The 20,145-nt window shown below is 45.0% G+C and overlaps 1 protein-coding gene across 8 annotated transcripts in view; it reads right to left on the minus strand.

Moving 5' to 3' along the window:
* Positions 1-7,206: 7,206 nt before the first annotated feature.
* tns1a (tensin 1a) overlaps positions 7,207-20,145 on the minus strand; it is a 40,926-nt gene continuing 27,987 nt past the window's right edge. For 5 of the 8 annotated variants that reach the window (XM_061303806.1, XM_061303820.1, XM_061303849.1 and 2 more), the window contains 18 exons: positions 16,080-17,732; positions 15,461-15,541; positions 15,161-15,315; positions 14,973-15,057; positions 13,321-13,365; positions 13,107-13,133; positions 12,895-12,988; positions 11,949-12,466; positions 11,797-11,883; positions 11,601-11,729; positions 11,221-11,316; positions 11,077-11,154; positions 10,943-11,014; positions 10,818-10,844; positions 10,564-10,732; positions 10,430-10,498; positions 9,612-9,641; positions 7,207-9,534 (listed from right to left, as the gene is read on the minus strand). In XM_061303806.1, coding sequence (XP_061159790.1) covers positions 9,405-9,534; positions 9,612-9,641; positions 10,430-10,498; positions 10,564-10,732; positions 10,818-10,844; positions 10,943-11,014; positions 11,077-11,154; positions 11,221-11,316; positions 11,601-11,729; positions 11,797-11,883; positions 11,949-12,466; positions 12,895-12,988; positions 13,107-13,133; positions 13,321-13,365; positions 14,973-15,057; positions 15,161-15,315; positions 15,461-15,541; positions 16,080-17,732 — 3,545 coding nt within the window. In that variant the 3' untranslated portion in view covers positions 7,207-9,404. Of the gene's footprint in view, positions 9,535-9,611; positions 9,642-10,429; positions 10,499-10,563; positions 10,733-10,817; positions 10,864-10,942; positions 11,015-11,076; positions 11,155-11,220; positions 11,317-11,600; positions 11,730-11,796; positions 11,884-11,948; positions 12,467-12,894; positions 12,989-13,106; positions 13,134-13,320; positions 13,366-14,972; positions 15,058-15,160; positions 15,316-15,460; positions 15,542-16,079; positions 17,733-20,145 lie in introns of those variants that run through there. The other 3 variants (XM_061303812.1, XM_061303829.1, XR_009718616.1) reach the window with 3 other exon arrangements.

Raw genomic sequence — 20,145 nt, forward strand, 5'->3', positions numbered from 1 at the left:
CTATCTCTACATTGACTACTTTATAAATGCGACTTGTTTTGTATTTTACGGATCATTAGGTGCACCGTATTCATTAGTAGGTGCAGTATCAATTAACGGGTACCGTATTTTCCGCCCTATAAGGCGCACCTAAAAACCTAAATTTTTCTCAAAGACCAACAGTGCGCCTTATAGCCCGGTGCGACTTATATATGGACCAAATTCCTAAATTTAAACTGGCCCAAAGCATTGTGTCATGAAATCAATCATAAGTGGCCCGCTGAAGACTATGAATCATGACTCAAAAAGACGATGGATCATTATTTTACGATTATAAAGTAATTTGTTTCCGTCTGAAGTTGAAATAAAAAAGAAAATGGAGAATGATTTGATTTGAATTAAAAATCTGACATGATGCATTAATGGTGCGCCTTATAGTCCGGTGCGCCTTATACAAGGATAAAGTTTTAAAATGGGCCATTCATTGAAGGTGCGCCTTATAGTCCGGTGCGCCTTATAGGCCGGAAAATACGGTACAAACACAAAAGATATTAATAGATTTAGCAATATTATGCTAGGTTGGCACCAGTTAAAACCATCAGCTAGTGCTATGTTTTTGTTATTAGTAGTCAATCCGGTGACCAGTGGTGGTCTTAATACTTTGGCTAATGCTAAAGCTAGCTCAGTAACACTTCAACACTCAACATTGGACACCGTTCAAAAGTTTGGGCTCACTTCGAAATGTCCTTATTTTTCAAATAAAATGGCTGGGTATTTTTTTTCAATGAGGATGACTAATTAGGAATACTCGACATTATTAATGCGGTAAATGACCATTTTAGCTGGTTTTGAATTTCTAATATCTACATTAGTGTATCCCTCCAGTGTTCACAAAACTGTTGTAATTATTTAGATTTTGATCTAAATTAGCCTTGAATAAAGACTAAGCAGTCACATGAATTAACGGAAAAAATGGACAGCCGGACTCGGACTCGTGGTCAAGAGGCCGGACTCGGACTCGGACTCGGTGCAAAAATCCGACCGAGTCCACAGCCCTGGTTGTAATGATCCATTGTGTTCGCTAATTGTGTTTGGAATGCTAAAGGTTGATTTGAAAACCCTTGAAAATCCTTGAAAACCCTTGCGCAATTATGTTAGTTTTCATGGAATACACTAAATGGTCTGGGTGACCCCAAACTTTTGAACGGTAGACATATCTTAACAGCTGACGGAAAGAAAAGAAATTGTAGCAACATAAAGATTCATGCTGGGGGATTTGTTTTTGCATGGTGGTGCAATAATTCGGGCTGACAGTATCAATTTAAAAAAAACAAATATTTTGTGAGACAGACTTTTGGTGGGAGAACAGCTGGAGCGTTTAAGAAGCTTGCTTAAAGATGTCTGTCTGTCTGCTTCTTCCCGGCCAACATGTGGATGTGAGGACAAGCCAAGTCTAGAGTTTCCATTTCCTAATTAGCCCCGACTGCTATCACAAAGAAAACTCCAGGAGCTCAAATGGCAGTTTTTCCACTACTTAGAAATCAATTTTGCTATTGTCTCCCTGCCATCGGCCATTTGAGAGCGTCAATATTTCACTTATATTTAGAAGCACTTTTTTTTTTTTGGGTCTCACTTCATGCACCTGCGGGCGATTTAAACTCCGAAAAAATGGCCGGAGAAACCGGAGCGCAGAGCAAAACAAACGGGTTGATTTTTCCATTTGATAAGCACAGAATGGGAACTTGCCCCTTTTGTTTGAGTATTTACAGTCCGGCACAATGTTCAATTGCCCCTCTCAGCTTTTTCCAACATATGGGAAGGTCACGTTTCCACCTTGTGCATGTCGCGTCAAATCCAAGATGGCGGTTTATTAACTCATTCAGTGCCATTGACGGTTATAGACGTCAAAGATTCCAAGATGGCAGTTTATTAACTCATTCAGTGCCATTGACGGTTATAGACGTCAAAGATTCCAAGATGGCAGTTTATTAACTCATTCAGTGCCATTGACGGTTATAGACGTCAAAGATATCTTTTGACGAACATGATGAACATGTTGATTTATCTTCTTGGCATAACATGAAATTATGTGAAAATGTGAAAAAAATGATTTTGTTCAACGTTCAAGTTCAAAGTCAGCTTTATTGTCAATCCCTTCATATGTCAGACACACAAAGAAACCGAAATTCCGTTTCCTCCATCCCACGGTGACGAGACACAGTACAAGATAAACATACAAGTAGACGACACAAAATAAAAACAAGACGCCACAAACAATAACTAATAAATAAATAAAATGAGTGATGAATAAATAAACAAATAACCCAATAAATTGTGTTTGGTTGATCTCCTGTTCAATAGCTCAAATAAACTTCAACATAAAAAAATAAACATGAACTGGGTTGACAGTGAATGAGTTAATACAACTAGTTTTATGGGATGTAATTATATTTTGATTGAATGCAAAAGAAATAGTTCGTGTCAGCCCTAAAGTGTCAGTTTGAAGCAGGAGAGCTTTAGTCACCTCCAAAAAATTAAATAAATTAAAAAAAAAAAGGCCACGTTATGCTTCGACATGTTATCGATTATGCAAGTCCTGCAAAGATTAATGGGGAGGAGCCCAAAAGTGAGACTGCCTGTACTGTTTTATCAAGTTCCGATGATTCTGTTTGGGATTTGGTCACCATGGATACAATTGTCAGCGGGGCTAATTGACACGTCTTTATTCTTTGTGGTTGTCGCAAAGGCGCAGGTCACATAACTATGATGTCACAAAGATTCTTCTTTACTGCTGGGTTTTGCCTTAGATGACTATTTCGTGTATTATTTTGAACCGTTTTAGGTTTGAATTGTTAAATATCTTTCATATATGTCTATTTGACTTTTAAAACATCTCACTTGAGCAAATGTTCAAGTGACTTGACAGGTAAGCGTGTTCGTTAACGCCTTTGTTGGAACTTTCACTGACCTTCATCAGAACCGTGTTGAAAGTTTCCAAGCAAATTTGACAACTGTGCTCCAGATTCGACGGTGCACCAACGGTGAGAGCCATGGATGGGGCACGTTCCGAGCTCCTCTCGGTGTGAGGAACCCGAGGATGGAGTGTTCCAACTTTCCCGTGACCGTGGAGTGCCAGATCTCCTCTCCCACCTGCAGCTACATGATGGAGGAACTTTTAGGGGCCGGTTCGTTTGGCGAGGTGGTCCAGTGCAGGAAGATGTCATCGGGCGAGACGGTGGCTTTGAAGGTGATCAAGGACAGTAGCAAGATGGAGGACGCCAAGGATGAGGTGCGTGTCACACGGTTAGCCCAACTTGACTGCGTGTGACTTTTGAAATTTGCATTCCAGGAGCGGGTTCTGATCGAGCTGAAGGAACACGGCTCGGACCGGTTCAACATCGTCTGCTGGAATGACTCCTTCACCTTCCAGGGGCAGTTTTGCTTGGAGTTTGAGAAGCTCGACATGAGTTTGCATCAACTGCTCAAATGGCGCCTCCCGTTGTCGCTGATGGAGATCCGGCCCGTTCTGCAGCAGGTTTGACACTTACAGATAGAACAAATTCTGTTCCGATGCAGGCAGTGATGTCGCTAATCTTTGAAGAAGCAATATAAAAGCCTTTCGCAACATCCAAAACAAAGTGTGACGTCGTTGAAACTATTCATGGGGTACGTTCTACCAACGGGCAAAGGAGGCGGGGTTTGGCCACGGTCTTCTTGACATAGCCCCACTGAGATGTTAGATGTTGCTTCCAGTGATGGTGTTGCAGTCCACAGATGCAACAAGTAGATCTTACCCGGCAGTCGTCTTCACCTCCAACCAAATGGCCGAATGCACCAGGCTACTTCCTGTTTGGTTACTTAGCAACCAGCGACACATGGCCGCGGTGAACGCTGGTCAAAACAAATGCAGTGTGGAAGTCGTAGAACACAAATCAGTCCACTTTTGTAGATTCGATCGATTTGGACCCACACCAAATTTGATGTGTGCTTCCTCAAGCCTTCACTCACAGCAAGAAGTTCTGGCCTTGTTCCTGCCACAGTCAGTGTTAGCTTCACTGAAGACTAAATTGATCAGGCATGACGTTTGAGCCAGTTTGACCTCCCATCCACTATGTGGCAGCATTGAGCATGACCTTTTGGAGAACCGATTTTGTATGGCTTCCGTGTGATCTAATATCATCTGATGTTCTAGTTGACAACGGCGCTGCAGTTCCTGAAGAGTGTGGGCATCGTCCATTGCGATCTGAAGCCAGACAACATCATGGTGGTGGACCACTTGGAATTGCCGCTGAAGGTGAAGGTGATCGACTTTGGTTTGGCTCTGCACGCCTCGGAGTTGTCGCGCGGAATGACGGTGCAGAGCATGTGGTACCGGTGAGTCCTTTTGGATCCGTCAGTTCTGCTTCAACGCACTAAAGTGTGACATCTCCTTTTCCAAGATGCCCCGAGGTGCTGCTAGGACACGAGTGCACGGAAGCCATCGACGTTTGGTCTCTGGGCTGCGTCGCCGTGGAGCTTCTGCTCGGTCGAGCTCTGTTTGCCGGCTCGGATGAGTACAGCATGGTAAGCGGCACGCGGCTTCACGAAGAGCTTCGGATCGCCAATATAACCCCCGACGTCACTTCCGCAGCTGTCGCAGATCAGCACCACGCTCGGAAAACTACCGGCCAGCCTCCTCGACGCCGGAATATTCACCTCCTGCTTCTTCCGCAAGAAAGCCATGAAATGGAGGTTGAAGGTAGCTCCTATGATGTTCTTGCTCAACTTTGGTGCTCCGGTTTTGATACCAGTGTTTCCCGGCTTTAGAACCGAGCGGAAATGGTCACAACTTACAACGGGACTCAACCTTTGAACAAGCTGTCAGATCTGCTGGAGGTTGGTTCATCCCCACCGTGGGTTTTTCACGGCTTCAGGGTAACGTTCTTCCTTCTTAGGTTCATTTTGTGCGACCTATCAACTGCAGCGACGAGGACTGGCGCGCCATGCAGTGCGACCTGGAGAGCTTCGTGAACGTTGTCGCCACAATGCTTCAGATGGACCCGAGCAAAAGGTCCAGGCCGTGCCAGATTCTGGAGCACCCGTTTGTGACCATGAGCCACTTTGAGGGAAAATTCCCAAACAGCGCTTAGTAAGAGCAACCGTGTTCCTCGTGGTTCTGCGCGACAATGTCCGACTCGCCGCTTTGCTTCTCCTCCAGCGTCAAACTCTGGCGCGACTGCATGGAGGTGGGTCGAACGTGTCAGAACAAAGACCTTTGGAGCACGTCGAGCTTCACCTGCGGGGATCACGCTACCGGGCCCAGGATGTCGGACCGGTCGGTCATCACCATCAGCAGCCTCACTTCCTTGCCGAAAAGCAACGTCGGTGTCGGGAAAAGAAAACGAGATGAGGATGATGACGAGACCGTCAGCTAGTAGGTGGTCACGTTGGCAAAAAGTCATCTTTTGGACTTGAGATAAAAACATTTGGATGCTTACAGTGAGTCATCTGCAAGTAAGAGAAGCAGCAGGGAGGCAGAAGTCTTCTACATGTCCTCAATTGACAGCTCCAGGAAGGGCGGGGGGGAAATGAAACACCCGGAGCATAAACGTAAGCTTGTTTTGGGCTGACGACATAGCGGGAAACTTTTTGGATAAGCAATCAAACTTTTTCTCTTTCTCAGGATTTCTCCACTTGGAACGCGGCGATGCCACAATTGAGTGGAAGAACAACAAGGCGTCGACGCAGGCTGCAAAAGAACCCGAGGGGACAATCTGTGAATTGTAATTATTATTAATTGGGATTTTTTTATTTTAATTTTTCCCCCATCAAGTTTTCTGTGAAGTGTATTTTATGTTTTTTTTTTGGATATTTTTTTTAATTTAATATTTCCCCCCATCATGTTTGTTAAGTTTGGTATATTTCACGTATTTATAGTTTTTTTTTAATTGTGATTTTTTATTCATTTAATATTTATCCCCCATCACCCTTGCTGTGAAGTTGTGTATTTTATAATGGTTGAACTCTCACTTTCCATTTTAAATTTTTTTTTTTTTTATCAGATCCTAGAAAGATGTGCTTAGATTGAGACTCGTGTTTCCAGTATCAATTTTATTTATTTCTTTTTTTTTTTAATCTCAATTCTAGTGTTCATTTGGTCTTGTACAGGAATTTCAAATGTTTATATTTTTCTATCGAGCTACGCTTTCAAATTGTTTGGAATGCTTAAAAAAAATGTATAGCTGTTAAAATAGATCTATTATCCAATATAAAGAGGTGTATTTTTTAATGAACCTTTTATGTCATCCTGGAAGCTTGTGGAGGGATGTGAAGGCAAACAGAAGGGAGACAAAAAAAAAAAAAGGATCATTGGATCATTTGAATTACGCTTGGGAATTGCTTACTCAATAAAATTACAGTATATCACACACAGTCTCTTAGTGGTTAATAGATAAACTACAAGTAAATTAAAAATGACGGGGGTGGGGTGGTGGGGGGTGGGGGAGTTTCACCAAACACAAGTTTGGGTTCTGGTAATTTGAGAATTTGTTCCATTACTGTGATAGGCAGAGAAGGTCATACCTGGGCAGAGAACGAAGCAAACACGAGCAGGTCAGGTCAGGCGTAGGCAAATCTCAAAGGCGGAAGTCGAGCAACAGGTAAACAGGCTCGATCGGCAACGTGGCTCACTTTGAGGGGAGGGGGGAGGGGGGAGGGGGGGGGGGCAGGAAAGAAGCGCTGTCCAGGGTGCTGCTCATGCTAATTACAATTGACGTGATGACGTTCATCCACACATTTACAAGGACGAACATTCATTAATGTAATGAGACAAAACGGTCATTATTTGTAAAACTGCATGTTTTCTCATTAAAATTAACATTAAAGTATTTTTTTTCAGGGTGAAGTGAATAGCACTCATTTAACTTAACATTATTTGAGATGTTTTTTTACAAGCACAGAATAAACATCCACAGTATTTTGACTTTTTTAAAAATTCCTTAGAAATTTAAGAACTGGTTAAATTTGACCAGAAAATAGTATTTGGGTTATTTGTGTAAGACTGTCAGTGTGAAGTTGATTTTTGCGCGTATGGAAAGTAGCAACACATCAGCTGCAAGTCTTTCCAGCGCTGCGGAGTCATTTATTTGCAGCAGGTGTCCTCCATCAAGCCAAAAGCGCCGACTAGACGGCACGGCGCCCCCAAATTGGAGACCAAAACAAAGAACGACACGCATGCATATACAGACATGTAACAGACTTGTATTGCTTTAATGTGTGTTTTTTTTTTTTTTTTAAATCCTCCTTTAGGTAAGCCGTAATGATAAAAATGAAGATGATAAGCGCAAACACAATCCGAGTGTCTTTTTTTCACATGAATACAGCTGAAATGACTTTATGGACGCTTTCTAGGACTTTTATAAAAATGCTTTGTTGGATAGGAGCCAACTGCACGGCTCTGCTTCCTTATAACACAATGGAACAAGATGTCTGTCTGGGGGAAAAAAAAAAAATAATAAAAATAAATGAGTGGCATCCGGGAGGTCTGATGATGAAGCCTTGGAAGAGCATTTTGCTTCTCTGCTGCTCTGTCAAGTTAAGTGCTTCATGTACGCAGCAGGCTTCTTTTTTTTTTTTTCTTTTCCCCTCGGGCATATGTTTAAAAGAAGACGTCAAAAAATGTCTCAGTGCATAAACGCTCCCTGTGTAATATTTTGCATGTAAAATGGAAGCAAGACAAAAAAAAAAAGCAGCTCGTGTGACTCTTTGGCAAAAATCATAACTGTCATGGGCACACAGTTTTTGTATTGCATTTGAGCTTGGCCTCTTTTCCCTTGCACATCTTTTTTTTTTTTTTTTTAAATCTGTAATGTTCTATCAACTACAATCTGCTCTAAATTGTTTTCCCATCAGCAAACTCGTTCGGTCCATGCAAGTCCGCTACACGGCTTTTTTTTTTTTTTTGCCAAGATGACAAACGAGACGAGCCGAAACAAATACAAAGAAATGTACACCATATATTCAAACATGTCAAAATCCGCAGACTTTGAAATCATTAGCCAAAATAAGTAGATTTTTTTTTTTCCTGAACCCATTTCTTTATCTAGACTGTACAATATATGCATAATGAGTACTCATGAGGGACCAAAGCAACAAAAATAAATACTTTTCGCTAAGTCACCTTTCAAAGTAGTTCATCTATGTACATATGTAAGCTATCCTCTCGTCGTAGATGCTCGCGCTTGTGCAACTGCGCACAGTGTGAATACTCCCGTTGTGTTTTCTTCTCCGCTAAAAATATCCAAACGTGTTTTTGTGACAGCACAGTGGGGAACGAAAGGGAGACAAGTCCATCGGGCCAACGATTAAAAATAAAAATAGAGCGTATCACCATCGTTTGACTACTTCAAAAATGGGTTGTCTATATTTCGTTGAGGGCATGAGCAAAAAAATTCTACTTCATGCGGTTTTTCGACGAGTCCATGTCTACGAGGTCTTTGAATTTTTTCGCCGCCTCGAAGGAGAAAGAGCATGCAGGAGGAACAGTGCATAGGTCCGGGTTCGGCGTCCTGGAGGGGCTTTCCGGAATCATTCCGTGACGAGCGTCCTACCCTGTGGACAATCTGTCAAAGTCACCAGTCAAGCGTCTTGCACGAAAAAGGGGGGGGAGGGGGGAGTGGTCGGTGAAAATGCACGGAACTTGATGTGTGTGCCGTTTTTCTTTTTTTTGGAGGGGGGTGGGGGGGGTTCTGGTCTGCAATGTGAAGTTTAGATCAGTCGCCGTTCACCGAAGAGCCCTTTCAAACACACAGCAGAACCAGAAAAGTTTACGCTAAGAGCTCCACAAGGACGCGTGGAAGGTAGAAGAACCGAGCTTAAAGGTCAAGCTAACATGCATAAGGTCTTCAGACAATATTTTGCCAAAAGCCATCAAGGCCAACATTTTTTTTTTTCTTTTCCTGAAGACAATGTCAAGAAGAAACGACTTCTTTTCTTTTTTTTTTGTGTGTCCATCGGTACATCTTTTAAAGACGGAAAGAATAAGAATGGCTTCATCGCTACGTCATTCTCGCGCTTGTATTGCGTCTACCTTTGGTAAATCAATCGAGAAAAAAAAAACGTGAAAACACCCTGAAACATCCGAGCCTCGCGTATCTTCACACCCAACTTCCCTGGTTTCATTCGCTCTCGTGTCCGCGTTTCAGTCAAGCGGCCCCCGCGTTTGTCACATTTGCACGCTCACGTTGCCACATCCTCGCACAAGTTCATAAAACTTTTCGCAAAAAAAATTAAAAAAAGACGCTTCCAACACACCAAACCAGAAAGGCAGAAAGTACAGATGTATAAATTAATGAAATGAAAAAAAGAAGAGGAGATCGTCGAATCCCAGAGACAAAAAGACACCAAAATGATGGATTTTCAAAATGGCCGCCATCCGGGCGTGCGTTTCACCGCCTCATCATTTTGGAGACAAAGCTGACGATAGCCGAGGCCGGCTGATCGGGGTCCAGCTCGGCAAACAGGTGGCTGACATTGTCTGTTGTGCTTCCTTGTTTCCTCGCCACAAAGCCAAAAAGCCTGAGAGAAAACACACGTCCGCGTTTTGGCTTGTGCACAAAATGGACACCAGTCACGAGAATGCTGAGAATACTTACTTTAGTGAGCAGCCACTCTCTTGGCCCCACCTGTGCAAATAAATGACTGAATTACTCTCCCAGGCCAAATTCTTTTGCAACATTTTCCGTTTAAAAAAAAAAATTGTGACTGTATGTAATTGGGAAATAGCGAGTTAGCAAATTAGCCTCGCTTGATTACAATTGATTATGGCTCACGCTGTAGCTACTGGCTAACACTCTAATATCTAAAAATGTAATTTAATTTTTTTAGATTTGTTTTCATCATTACATATATGATTTAAGATGATTTTTGATGATTATCATTATATATATATATATATATATATATATATATATATATATATATATATATATATATACACTACCGTTCAAAAGTTTGGGGTCACAAAATTGTTTGGGTGACCCCAAACTTTTGAATGGTAGTGTAAATATTATTATCATAAAATATTATGAATTAAATATTATAAATTATATCTTATATTTGTATAAGATTATATATAATCTATGAATATTAGTATACATATATATTATAAGATTTTTTACACAGATTATATATATAATCTATAAATAATTATCTGAATAAATATATACACTACCGTTCAAAAGTTTGGGGTCACCCAAACAATTTTGTGACCCCAAACTTTTGAACGGTAGTGTATATATTTATTTAGATTATTTATTTTACTTCATTAATCTCGTAACTATTTGTTGTCAAACAAGTAGCGTCATTTTTCCCGTGGGGATAAATAAGATTTTCCGAATTGCAATCGACAAATGGAGACATTGTACTATTGTGACGGCACGTAAATTTGATTGACGTTGCTATGAAATCATACCTTCTGTCCTGCGGGTCGACGTCACAGTAGGTTATGGTGCTTAGTGGATAATGCCGTCTGAAGAAAATCCTGCAGAAAGGTAAAGACGTTGGCTTTTCTGTTTTTGCAAATGTTTCCAGACTTCCTGCACTTACTTCCTGTGACTGTCTGTGAGCATGATCCCCTGCGAGGACACTTTACAGTGGACGACGGTAGCGGCGGGCAGAGGATTGGTCGCCAGCGTCTGACTGATGGCCTTGGCGATGGCTTGAGGGCCGGTCAAAGACTCCATGTCCACAGAGTTGATGTAGAGCACGTTGGACGCTGGAAGGCAAAAAAGCGCAGCTCACCGTCAGCTATCTGATGCAAGCCAACAGGGGCTAGCACCAAAAATGGAAGCGGTCATTACCGTGAGCCTCCTCCGGAACCTTCTGAACTGTAAAGTAGAGGTGAAACTGTGAGGCAAAGTGGATGACCATATCGATGGAGCTCCACCTTGCCTCATTCTGCTCATACCCGAAAGGAGGCGGTTACCTGTTCCTTGTTTCAAAAGCTCCACGACTGGGTCGGTAGGTGTGGCCAGCTCCAGCGCTTCTTCGTTTGGGTCTGGACAAGGCGAGCACATTTGAAGCATGGCATGCAGCTGGGGAAAGATTCTGCAATTTTACCTTTAGTGGGGATCATGAGCTTGCAGGGTAGCGCCAAAGGGGTCATGGAGTGTTGGTAAACCAGCGCAGAGAGACAACCTGGGGTGGAAGCGCGTGTGAGTCGGGTCCGTGGCGAGACGCTGAAGTCGCTAAGGCTGCACTCACCAAAGTAAGGCTCATTGGGACAACCCTTCAGGCGGACACCTTTGGGACTTGTCTCAATCAGGAAATGTCTCACCAGCTCGGTGGTCAGATCAGCAGCTAGATGTACAAGACAGCATGTGATATGTATTTTATTTATTTATTTATTTATTTATTTATTTATTTATTTATTTATTTATTTATTTATTTATTTATTCATTCATTCATTTATTCATTTATTCATTTATTCATTTATTCATTTATTCATTTATTCATTTATTCATTTATTTATTTATTTGAAATGATTTAATTCATAATGAATTCATGCATTCATTTTATTTAAATTAATTATTATTTGTTCATTTATCGGTGTTTATTTATTGATTGAATTGTTCAGATAATACCTTTTTTGCTTTGCTGTACCGTCGGTGGTGGGCAGGCCACCTTCAAGGCAAGACCGTAAGCCCCACGGAAGGAGTGGCTGTCCCTGATGACGAAGGCGCCGGGCTCCCGGTCCTTCAGCACGTTAATGGCTGAAAGGAAAAAAACCAGAGTCAAGTCCGCGACACGGCACTGACAGGAGAGAACTCCCGGTGTCACCTTGCTCTCTGGAGATGTCGGGCTTGTACCAGAACTTGGATGTGTCTTGGACAAACTTAACGTTCATCTTGATGTCCGGATAGCCATCTGTTGAGTGAAATTATGAACGTTGTCAGGGACAACCACTCACAGCTCGTATTGTTGTGTCTCACCATAGATGGACTTGGACGTGTCTGGGTAAGTCCCGGTCAAGTTGGACCCAGCCTCGGCCGCTAGGTTCTTGCCGTCCGTCCTGTCTGCGTCCCCGCTGCTTGCGTGCCTCTTCGCTGGCAGCTGGGGGGAGACGGGGAAGGCGGGCGTGGACGGAGGCTGAGCTTGACGAGACGTGGCCCCCAACTCATCTGGGGTACCGTGGCCCCCCGCCGCCGTTCGCCGGCCGGTCAGGGGGCTGGCGGGCGGCGCGCTCGTTTTGGGGTTTCGCCCGATTAACGGACTGGATGGGATGCTGCCGCCGGCTGGAGGGGTGCGTCTGACCGTTGCAGGACTGGCTTGGCCGAGGCGTCTTTGGAGGGCGGGGCTCGGGGGGGTGTTGGTGGCCACTGTGCGGTGGAGGGTGTTGGGGCTGCCGGGGACGGTGTGGACGCCCATGATGTTGACCTGGGAGCCATCAGGGGAGGCGTGCGTGTGCGGGTAAAATGCTGCTGTGCTGTGGTCCGGTGAGCCATATCTCCTTTTGATGGAGAAAAACAACGAGAAGATTGGATGGCGACATAGATGAATGCAAATACATCAACATAAAAAAATAAACACCACAAGTCATCCCCATCCATCCCTCAGCCTATTGATGATTTATATTGATTAAATACCGTAATTTTCAGACTATAAGTCGCGTTTTTTTTCCATAGTTTGGGTGGGGGGGGGCGACTTATACTCAGGAGCAACTTATATACATATATATGTTTTTTTTCACTTTTTTGGGCATTTTATGGCTGGTGCGACTTATAGTCCGAAAATTACGGTATATGAATTGAAGAATGAATGTGTATTTGTGGCCACATTTGAATAATAAGACTTTATGATGTTCTTGTATCTGTTTTCAAATCAGAGGCTTGGACATATAGCGATGAACTTTGTCAGCGTTTGAGTTTGAAGTCGTACGTTGATACGCACCCGTCGGGGCTGTGGACAGGACTTCCGGAGGTGAGCGGAGCGCTGAATTGTTGTGCTCTAAATTCCACAAAACCACGATTCTCTGAAAAATACATTAAGTCTTGTCAAATAAAAAGAATGCGATTGGATAATAGTCTTGCATAAGACACAAATCACATTCTAAGGAGAAAAACTGGGGGAAAATAAAAAAACAACTTTACCTTGTTCTCTATGACTGGAAGCAGAGTCTGATCAGGGGAAAGGAACACAAGGAACCATTTTGAAAACGGAAGTCAATGCACAAAAGCAAGGAATAATAAAAAAAAAAACATTAACTGAGGAGAAGCAGTAACTATTTTAAACACCAGAGGGCAGCAGAGATGCGGAATTGCAAAACGCTGTGAAACTTTGACCAAAAGCCAAACTTTGCCTTACCTGCTGCACATTTTTGATTTATTCCTGTTGCTGCTAGCGAACGAGCTGCAGAGAGACACAAAGAGCAAAGTTACAGGTGATTTTGACCAAAAGGTATTTTCTGTCCCTTTTACATAATCACAAATGTATGCAAATCCTGTGAAGGTAAACAAAAGTGTTCAGCATCTCCAAAGCTCATCGCCGAGTAGGACTGAGAAGATGACTGCGATGGTGCAAGTACGTGTCTCCATCTTGCTCCTCCGGGCGTGGTGCACCACTCTGGGAAAATACGTCTACGTGAACGAGAGCATGACGTGGAACGACGCTCAGAGTTACTGCCGTGAGTTTCACACAGATCTGGCTCCGGTTGTGGACCGCGAGGAAATCTGGAAACTGCGTGAAATCAGCGGCGAGGTGGTTAGTTTCTGGACCGGACTTGTGAGGAATGATGGAGACGAATGGATGTGGTCAGAGAGAGTGACTTGGCCAGCGTGGCATCACACACAGAGATGCTATTGATCCAGAAACAGCTGGAGAAGAATCTCTCGACTGAGCATGTCTGGCTGGGTCTGCGTTTCTTCCCAGGGGGCTGGCGCTGGGTGGACAAGGAGAACTTGACATACGAGGCCTGGAATGAGCACGGCAGACCTTCGTGTCCAGAAGTGTGGCAGCTTCAAGGTGACGGGATGGAGGCCAAGCCCCAGTGGAATTTTGGGAACCAATAACACGCTAGTTGGGGTTAGCTTGGGGGAAAGTGATTTGGGGGAAGAATCCGTGTGGGAGGCTCACGACTGTGAGCAGAAGCTTTATTTTGTTTGTTAACAAAAATTGCCGACTAAGTAGCTCGAGGCTAATTATACGTTATTGTACGTTTGACCTGTTTGACTGTTGTTGTGTGTTTAGGTTTGAAATATGTCAAATTGGCTTTTAATAAAAGTCTTGCTGTCTTTGCTCCTTGTCTTTTTCTCTGAATTATTTTTTTTTGCAATAAGGGAGAAAAAAAGAAAGAAAGCTAGCTCGCTAGACAGACAGACAGCTAGACAGACAGACATATGTATATATATATATATATATATATATATATATATATATATATATATATATATAGAGAGAGAGAGAGTGAGAGAGAGAGAGAGAGAGAGAGAGAGAGAGACAGAGACAGAGACATAGAGACAGAGAGAGAGAGAACGAGAGCTAGGTAGGTAGGTAGGTAGGTAGGTAGGTAGGTAGGTAGGTAGGTAGGTAGGTAGGTAGGTAGGTAGGTAGGCAGGTAGGTAGGTAGGTAGGCGGGTGGGTTGGGTAGGTAGGTGGGTGGGTTGGGTGGTTAGGTAGGTAGGTGGGTGGGTTGGGTTGGGTAGGTGGGTGGGTTGGGTAGGTGGGTGGGTAGGTAGGTAGGTAGGTAGGTAGGTAGGTAGGTAGGTAGGTAGGTAGGTAGGTAGGTAGGTAGGTAGGTAGGTAGGTAGGTAGGTAGGTAGGTAGGTAGGTAGGTAGGTAGGTAGGTAGGTAGGTAGATAGATAGATAGATAGATAGATAGATAGATAGATAGATAGATAGATAGATAGATAGATAGATAGATAGATAGATAGATAGATAGATAGATAGATAGATAGATAGATAGATAGATAGATACTTTATTGATCCCCGAGGGGAAACGTCTGAAGGTAATTCTCACCATAGCCTCCCAAAGCAGGAGCGTTGCCGACAAGCCGATCAATATCGTTGTCCTCAAATGCTTCCCGGTAGCTGTGCACGGTTCCCTGACAGAAAAGAGTCAAGCAAATAAAATTTGAAAAAAAAAAATACACACTGAATAATCATGAATGATTTTTGTCTGCTGAGCTTTGATATTGATCAATGTACCTCTCTGGGTCTTTCTCCTGCATTGTGGGGCAGAGTGTTGCCGAAATCTGTTGCTGGCCTGTTGTCATGCCCACTATGGTACTGACCCTCACTGGTGGTCCGACGCCGACCCGTACCTTGGCTCACTTCCGGGGTCATTCCCCTGGAGCGCACCCCTGAAACCCCCCGCACACAATATTAAATGACGTGGGCAACCAGAACCGCTGATCATAAAAACAATTTGGAACCAATGTTCATCAAATGAGGTGTGAGGGAAAAACAAAAATGGAAGCAAATAAAAGTGAGTGGCGGTGGACAAACCAGAGAAGGAATAGGAGCGATGGCGGTCAGATTGTTGCGGTGTTATGCTTTCACTGATGCCTTGGATACGAGCGTTGTACTCTGATGCCGGGGGGGGGCGGGAAGTCGGGGTGGTGGATAGTGGACAGGAAGGAAGGAAGGTAGAGGAGGAACAAGGTGAGAAGACGTGCAGAGGAAGGAGCAATGGTGGGAAAGGGTTGTCCGACCAGCGTGCCATTCAACAGAAAAAAAGCAACTGACTGAAAAGGAAATGTTCAACTGAAATGAGCAAAACAAGATTTAAAAGGTGTATGTTCAACTTAAATCCACCAGGAGGCAGCGTTGAGCTTCCAATCAGATTACCTTAACATGAACTCATGAAAACTGGGACCTCCAAAACCGCTCCGCTATTATTACCTCACACTCACAGGCTTGATTTTCATTTTAGCCGCGGCGCTAATTATACGCGTACGTCTCATTCCTCCGGTGTAACCGGATCTGCTATAATCTGCTCCACCACGTGCTGCTCGTAGTCCCGCACGGGGAGCTCGAGCTGGAACTTTACAGATTAAACTCTGACTCCGGTGAGACTCCTCGTCGGATGTATCAGTGACGCGATTACGTTACAGTTTGGCCTTACCGGCAATGCGGTGAGCTACCAGGCCCTCCAGGTTCAACGCCGCCTCCTCGGCATCCTGCTCTCGAGCCAGAGAGGAAGAGGAGGTGTCCTTAGGTTGAGGGGTGAGAGCGGGAAGCGGGGAGGACGACTCGCTGCAGCCCGGATAGGGAGACGACCCCTGCAGGTCCGGAGAGTGACACGCCGTCGTGTACGCGTTGACGGGTTTGAACGGCGGGTGGACGTTGGGATCCGAGGGGAACTGGTGCTGTGCTGGACGTGTGTGCGCGTAGGGCTCGGGCGTGTGTGTCGGGGTGTTGTTCTGATTTTGCAAAGCGGGGCTGGGCCTTTGAGGGGAGTGTACCGGAGACTCCAAAAGGGGGCTCTGGTTAGCAAAAGTTCTCCCGGTGGCGCGTAGCGGCTGATGGAAAGTATTGTTGAATGAGCCCGAGGAGCTGTAGCCGTGGATGGCCGAGTCGGCTTGGTACGATGGCCTGGTGAGTGTCTGGGAGAAGGGCACGGGGGATGAAGTGAGGGTGTGTTCCCCAGGGGGGGCGCTGTTTGACTTGGACATGTGCGAGTTAATGGGGTCCAGGTCGAGCATGAGCATGTTGAGCGCTTCGATGGATTGCTCGATGTCCCGTTGAGACGCCGAGGAGGGGAAATGCGGCAAGCTGTGCGTGGACTGGAGGGGCGGGCCGAAAGGATCATCGGGGAGGCTGTACTGGTGCCAAGCGCTCAGTCCCCTTTGAACAGCGTCCCGGCTACTGGTGCTCCTCTCGGGGGCCCTGGGCATCCGTTTGGGGTTGGACTCGGGACTGCTGGTCGGCTGGTTACCGAAGGACTGCGAGCGATACATTCCGCTTTCATTCTGGAAATTGTTATAGCCCCCCGATGGCGAAGCCGAGGCACTGCGCTCTTGCATGGTAACGGCCGTTTGTATTCCGTGCACCGGCATCTCGGTCAACTTATCAGCTCGTTCAAGGTAGGGGCCGTCGGTTTGGCTTCTGACGGGGGCTTGCGACTGGTAGTAGAGGTCACCTGGGGTGGCTTGACCCTCTAAGGACGAGAGCGTGCCCAAACTGTCCACACTGTTGCCCTCTTGGCTATTAGGAAGCTCGTCATCAAGAATATCGGTCTCGCGCTCTTCTGCCGAAGGGGCGGCAATTAGTCTGGGGTGACCCCCGTTGACATGCACCTGCGCAGGGACCAGGTGGCGGACGCCGCCTCCCGGACTGGTCGAAGTGGCCAAATAAACTTGCCGCTGATGAACAGGCGCCTCGAGTCCGCTCAGAAGCTGATCGAGTTCCCGCTTCTCCTGGGGGCTGAGGGACGGGCGGCCGAGCGCCGGGTTGCCCTGGCTGGATCCCACCTGCAGGGACTGACTGTGTTCCTCGGTGCGGTCGGTCTTGACGGAGGCGGTGGAGTTTCCCGAGTCGCTGCTCACGGACAGAGTGTGGTCGACGGCGGGGAGAGAGGCGTGGCCTATTACAGGAAGAGTTTGCTCCGACGGTTGAAGGGGATGGTTTGGGTGTTGCGAAGCGTTCTCTGGGGCGCTCAAGGGGTCTCCGTGGACTGGGAGCCCGTTGATGGTGACCGCTCCTCCCTCCAGGGAGTTTTTCTTTCGGATCTGCGCATACAGGCTTCCGTCAAGTGGACCTTGACTGTGAACGACATCTGAAAGAAAGAAAAAGAGGGATCAAACCTAAAACTAGTGCACTGGCGCTCAACTTCTAAAGGAGTCAATAACCCTCCGTACAAGCACAGGGAAACTCGGGAAGGCTTTTTTTAAAAGCTTAGCCCAGCAACCAGCAATACCGACCCCACTCGCTATAAATAGACACTTTACAGCGCTAAAGGCGGGGCTAGCATTGCGTCACTGAGGAAAGCAGGGTGGACACTGACCAACAAACACAACGCCACCTCCAACTATCCTTCGGCTCGGCTGTCAAGTTTGTCAGTAGAACTTCTGGTATGGGCCAAAGAAGCCCCGCAAAGTCAATGTGGTGGTGTACACATGGAAGGAACAGCTGACCTCAAAGCGCTGTTCAAATCCAAACTCTCGCACTTAAACCTCATCCACATTCCCGAGTTGTCCCCACAAAGCGTCGGAAAGCCACGACAAGTAACCCGACAACAGCTGACCACTATGTGCGGTACGACAGATGGCGGATGGGGTTCTTTCAAAACATCAACAGGAAGCAAGACACACAACTCAAGGAATGGAACATCCCCAAAAAAATGCTCCTTACCTGCAGATGAGATTTTCCTTGGTTCTCCCAAAAACTTGGCCAAAAGGTCTTTTACTTGCACATAATTGAAGCGAGAACCTTCTCCTGTTGCTCCCCTCTCTGTGTCCTCCCATCACTAGAAATGTGTTTGACGCCAGTGAGGCGGGGCTGCACCAACATTTGATTCTTCCCAGCAGCAGGGGAGTGGCTACACTTTGGATAGAACTCCCAGATGGCGGCGGATGGAGCCCTTCCTTCAAAGCCACCTTGAATGTCCATTTCTAAACAACTTTAGGTTGGTGCAGTCCATTGTCGAATCAGAAAAACAAACAAACTCATTTCAACAAACTCAATGCGCCAAACAACCCCAGGCACAGGAAAAACTCTCTCTCTCTCTTTCTCCACTGAAGTTAATTGAAATGACGTTAATCCGTTCCAGGGCCAACATTGCACTGAATTAAGTTAATTAATTCATGATTCAAACCTGCTACGATGTAATGATAAAGATATTATTCAAAAAAAATTGTTACAATTTCACTCTATATGTGCTGCAACACCGTTTGTGTTCAAATATCTGTTGTTTAACCTTGAACACAGGATGACTTAAATCGCCACGCAAATTTGGATTGTTTTGAATACCGTTTTTTTTCATGTATAATGCGCCCCCATGTATAATACGCACCCTAAAAATGGCATGTTGATGCTGGAAAAAAAGCGCATCTGTAATGGCGGCCTCCATATCATCTCCGGATTAAAAAAAAAATATATATATATATATAAATTTTTGTACCATGTATAATGCGCACCCCAGATTTTAGGACAATAAATTAGTTAAATTTTGCGCATTATACATGGAAAAAAACGGTACACAAGATGTCCATTTTTTTTGACAGTAAAATTCATCTGCTAGAAGAAATAAAAAGCTCAAAGTCTCTTTCTTTAAGATGACTTAAATTTGCTGGAATTATCTTGGGCTTTGGATTTTTGCATGCAATCATTTCTTTTGCAATTTATAAGTGTGGTGAACATCCAAGATGTCTGCCACCTCTCTCCCCTAAATCAACTGGGATCAACTCCAGCTTCCCCGTGACCCTGAACAGAAGACGCAGTAGTAGAAAATGGATGGATGGCGGTGTCACGCGGCTTCAAGTCAAACAAAAACAATACACCGAGAAGTCCTTTTGAAACATGAACACATGCCCTGCGTCCGACTGCGACCGCAAAAAGATCGAATGGCGCTGCGAGGCACCCAACATGCAGTTATCACTCACATTAACGTCAAAGTGCCTCAAATCTCTGCGGCGCCACTCGAGCCGGATATGGCCAGCGGGATTTTCGACCCAAATGGAACACACAAAACCTTCCCTGGGCGCCATTAAATAGTGGCAGCGGAGCTCAAATTAGATCAGGTGAGTCACCCGGGCGGCGCACATGCTCGTTGGTTGGCCTTGACGTTTGTTTTAACGCCCACGCACTTGACTTCCCAAACGCTAGCTTGGGTGTCTCATCGGCACGTCACCGACTTGGCAGCTTTTAAAAAGCCTTTTTCACAAATGTGGCTAATGGTTTGTTATAAATAGAAGCAGTTGGGCGCCCATTGCTGTGTCAATAGCCCAGCTGGGAAGTGGACTACATAGAAAGTCGTGTGTGCACATGCACTTTGGTCCAGAAATATTCGGACAGTGACTTTTGGTGAATTTGCCACCATAAATAGGAAAATGAAACAAATGAAAAATATGTCAGTCGCTATTGTTTGCTTTCATAAAGTCATGGATTGATTTTTGCAGTAACTCGGAATGCTCTTCTTGGTAAATAAACATTTACCGTAATTTTCGGACAATAAGTCGCGGTTTTCGTCA

This window comes from Syngnathus typhle, linkage group LG2, assembly GCF_033458585.1.
Source record: "Syngnathus typhle isolate RoL2023-S1 ecotype Sweden linkage group LG2, RoL_Styp_1.0, whole genome shotgun sequence".
NCBI lineage: Eukaryota > Metazoa > Chordata > Actinopteri > Syngnathiformes > Syngnathidae > Syngnathus > Syngnathus typhle.